The sequence below is a fragment of the Microtus ochrogaster genome, unplaced genomic scaffold (assembly GCF_000317375.1).
Source record: "Microtus ochrogaster isolate Prairie Vole_2 unplaced genomic scaffold, MicOch1.0 UNK4, whole genome shotgun sequence".
NCBI lineage: Eukaryota > Metazoa > Chordata > Mammalia > Rodentia > Cricetidae > Microtus > Microtus ochrogaster.
Genome location: NW_004949102.1, coordinates 5,251,935 through 5,255,580, shown reverse-complemented (window position 1 = coordinate 5,255,580; position 3,646 = coordinate 5,251,935). Strand labels below are relative to the sequence as shown.

At 37.8% G+C, this 3,646-nt stretch overlaps 1 protein-coding gene across 1 annotated transcript in view; it reads right to left on the bottom strand.

Annotated features, from left to right (window-relative positions):
- Snd1 (staphylococcal nuclease and tudor domain containing 1) overlaps positions 1-3,646 on the bottom strand; it is a 408,605-nt gene that overhangs the window by 222,706 nt on the left and 182,253 nt on the right. The window contains exon 12 of the mRNA XM_005365723.2: positions 1,794-1,894. Within this exon, the coding sequence (XP_005365780.1) occupies positions 1,794-1,894 (101 nt within the window). The remainder of the gene's footprint in view (positions 1-1,793; positions 1,895-3,646) is intronic.

Genomic DNA, 3,646 nt, shown 5'->3' with positions numbered 1-3,646 from the left:
AAAAAAAAAAAAAAAAAAAAAAAAAAAAAAGAAGGAAGAACATAGTCACTGTCACTAGTGACGGGGCATATAAAAAAAAGTGGCCTGAAAGGACAGTGAGGTGTCACCTCTATCCAGTCATGGTCCGAACAGTAACAAGTCACGAAGGCTGTCTGCAGAAAGGAGATCTCAAGCACGATTTGTGGGACTGTAAACAGCACAGCCATTATAGAAATACTAGGGAAGTAACTCTCTCTCATTCCACCTAGTGAATCCATATTTGGTGGACTATTAAATAAAAACCTGAACAGAATGACTAAGTGATAAAATAAACTTGAACCTGAAGGTCTGAGTTACGGGGCAAAGCCACAACCCTTTTCCTAATGTGAAAATACATTAAAGTTGGCTGTCCCAGATTATCCTAAAAATTAAAGAAACCCAAAAGTCAGTTAATGAAGGAATTCAAATGAGGTCATGTTGGCGTCACCCCCAAGGCATAAATAAATATTAAAACAACCAACTACAGTTGGTTGTCAAGTATCTGATTTTTGGCACTATAAATTGATTTTTAAATATACTTTTGTGGTATGTATGTAAGACAATCAACTCTGATGAAGTGTTAAACGTTGGTGGAGGCCATCTGCCAAAAATAAAGATGCATGTTTGTACAGACATGAAACTGTTTCCCAAGAACTAGAGAGCAGGCGCAGCAATCTATGGAAACAGCTACTGTTTTCTCCAGTCAATTCTAATACAGGTTACTAATCTCCAGCATTTTCCAATACAAAAACATACACTCAGTTTGAAAGAACTGGTGATAAATTGATAATAAATACAAGATAGATAGAGTGACGACCAAAACATGACCTAGTTTTCCACATTTCAAAATAGTATCTGATCAGTCAGAAGCTGACACAGGAGTGGGAACTCCCTAAAAATAGTCCTTCCATATGCAAAAGCAAGAATGAGGAGAGGCTTCTGCCCCATAGGAGAGTTCTAGACGTTGTGTATCAGAAGCTACATAGTAAAATATATTTATCCCTTTTGGGTTATTGCTGTCACTTATATGCATATCTCATACTGGCTTCATTGTACGTTCAATAAGACAATCCCTGTTTTGATGAAAGCCCCATTCTTTGCTTCCCCTTCAAAGAAATGAAAAATACCAGTTTGGTAACAAAGAGCACTTAGCACTGTTAAGGAGGAGGGAACAAGGATAGTGCTGGTATGTTGTATGCATAGTAAGAATTGCTACCGGGGACTGACTGATTGTCTTACTATATGTTATGAGAGCATGGCCCAGCAGGTTTCCTCCCTCTACTGTCAGAAACTTCCCTTGAAAGACTCTGATCAGCAAGACTACCCAGAGACCTAGAGACCTTGAAATGCAGCTGGGGCATAGCCAGTATATCATCTCTATAGAAAGAAAATGTCCACTTAGCTTAGCTTCTCTCTCCCTTCTAAAATTCACCTTTCTAAACCAACATACAGAAGCTCTTAACTAATTTTTGTTTGTACCTAGGGACAGCTTGATATTCAATAAATTGCATTATTAATAGTAATAATGTATTTCATAGCTCCAACCACACAGAGCCCAATAAATCTTAAATAATAACAATAATGGAAGTATATGATTAGCTAATGAGTGATTATAAAGTACTATACAAATATAAAGTGCCACACAGGCACATAATTATACTCCACTGGGTTAAGTGAAAGAGAAAGCAAAGCAATGCGAAAGGGGGGCATTTGACTGAGCAGAGTATTCAGCTTCTTAAAACCAAAGCCAAGTCTCTGCCAGTTATAACACTCACATTCCTCCAATGGTGACAGTGGCACAGGTACGCTCTGAAAAGGCAGGCACCGTTTCTGTGGCTGGGCTGGCTGGTCTAATGTAGTCCACAGTCACATTGACCTGGAAATCAATAATCAAGAGTGTTAGGTTTAGAAGTCTATGACATCTCAGTGGCAGTCATGGACACTTGCACAATCAGCTCAGGTAGACTTTATTGGTCTGAGATAAAAGCAACAACAAAAAGTCAGCTAACACATAGCAGAAAAAAAGACCTATAAAAGACATAATGGAGAAAGGACAGTACCCAGAACCCACCAAAAGCTCTTGAAGCTAAAAAGAACATTTTGATTAAGAAATGTCCTAAGACTCAAACAACACAAAGACAATATATAGATGATGAGAAAACATTGGCAACGATGGTCCACTCAAAATCTCACTAGGTAACTGCAATTTCAAGCAATGGAATATGCGCTGAGGATGGTGCTTGGTAATAAACCATTTGGCTGCCTTGTACAAGACTCTACGTTGAATCTTCAGTTTTGCAAAGGTATCCCTCTACCCTATGTTGTGGAGGGACAGCTTTAGTTTTATAATCTGGGATAATACAAAGGCTTTGCAAGAGTCTGGAGCAAAGGAATTCTCATTCACCCCTGCTGGGAATGCAATCACCATTGATATCAAATGTTGGAAAACAGTTCAGTAATTTCTTAAACAACTAAGCATAAATTCAGAAATATCTCCTTGAATTTACTTGAGAGAGTTGAGAAGACGTGGAAGTTAGCAGTAGTTTTGTTCACAGCTGACAATAATTAGAGGCAATGATGGTGACCTTCTGGAGATTAATAGAAACTGGGAAATCCTGATGGTGGACTATTATTCACTACAGAAATGAACATGAACAGACACAGAGGAAGCTCAAATGTGTATTATTAAATGCAAGAAGCAGTGTCCTAAACCTAAAGCCTCTCTAAAAGAATAGTTTGTTTTTAAAAAGAAATTAAGAAAAACACTGATTGAACAAAAGTCCTATATGAGACAAATTCTACTGAATCTACTAGGTTGGCAGAATTCTTGAACCACCACCAGATGTTACAACAAAATAATTTAGACCATTTCTGCATCAAACACCTGTGTCTAAATATATGACTTGCCTCCTCAGAAAGACTGCATGAAATTTCAGTCTACCCTAACTTCTCCTGGGCCAAGTAAAGAACCATCAAAAGGAACAAGATGGCAATCACAAGGGTGGTTGGATCTGATTTCACAGTGTCTAAATCGAAGTGACACATCTAACTAGGTTTAATAGCAACACGGTTGGAGTTAGGAAGGTTTGAGGGGGGATAAAAGGTATACTAGGACAGAGGAGACCAGAAGAATCATTAAGTTTTCAATGAACAAAGAACATGCAAACAAATAGAAAGCTGCATGCATAAAATGAGACCAGAGTACGAGAAAGAAACTGTGAGGATACTGAACAATACTATCTCCTTATGAAATAGTTTAATATAAGTGTGTTCATATGTCATAACTAATTATGTGGGATTCATTAGGGAACATTACAGGTCATATCTGTAAGCTTTGGTTTGGGCCTTAGCCAAGCTTTATATATCTACAGTAAAGACAAACTCTGACTCACGCAGCATGAAGCCATTTATTTCTGAGTAAAGAATGCCTTTTCTAAGTACATCTAAAGACAGCATACTGTACAGACATTAAGTTCATGTATATTACTAGTCAACACCAATCCAATCCTTTTAGTTTGTCTGTTCTTCACAAACGTTTTAAAAACAAAACAAGAAGGGACTCAGGAGATGTTTCAGTTGGTAAAGTGCTTCCCACAAAAACATAAGGGTTTGAGTTCTATTCCCAACG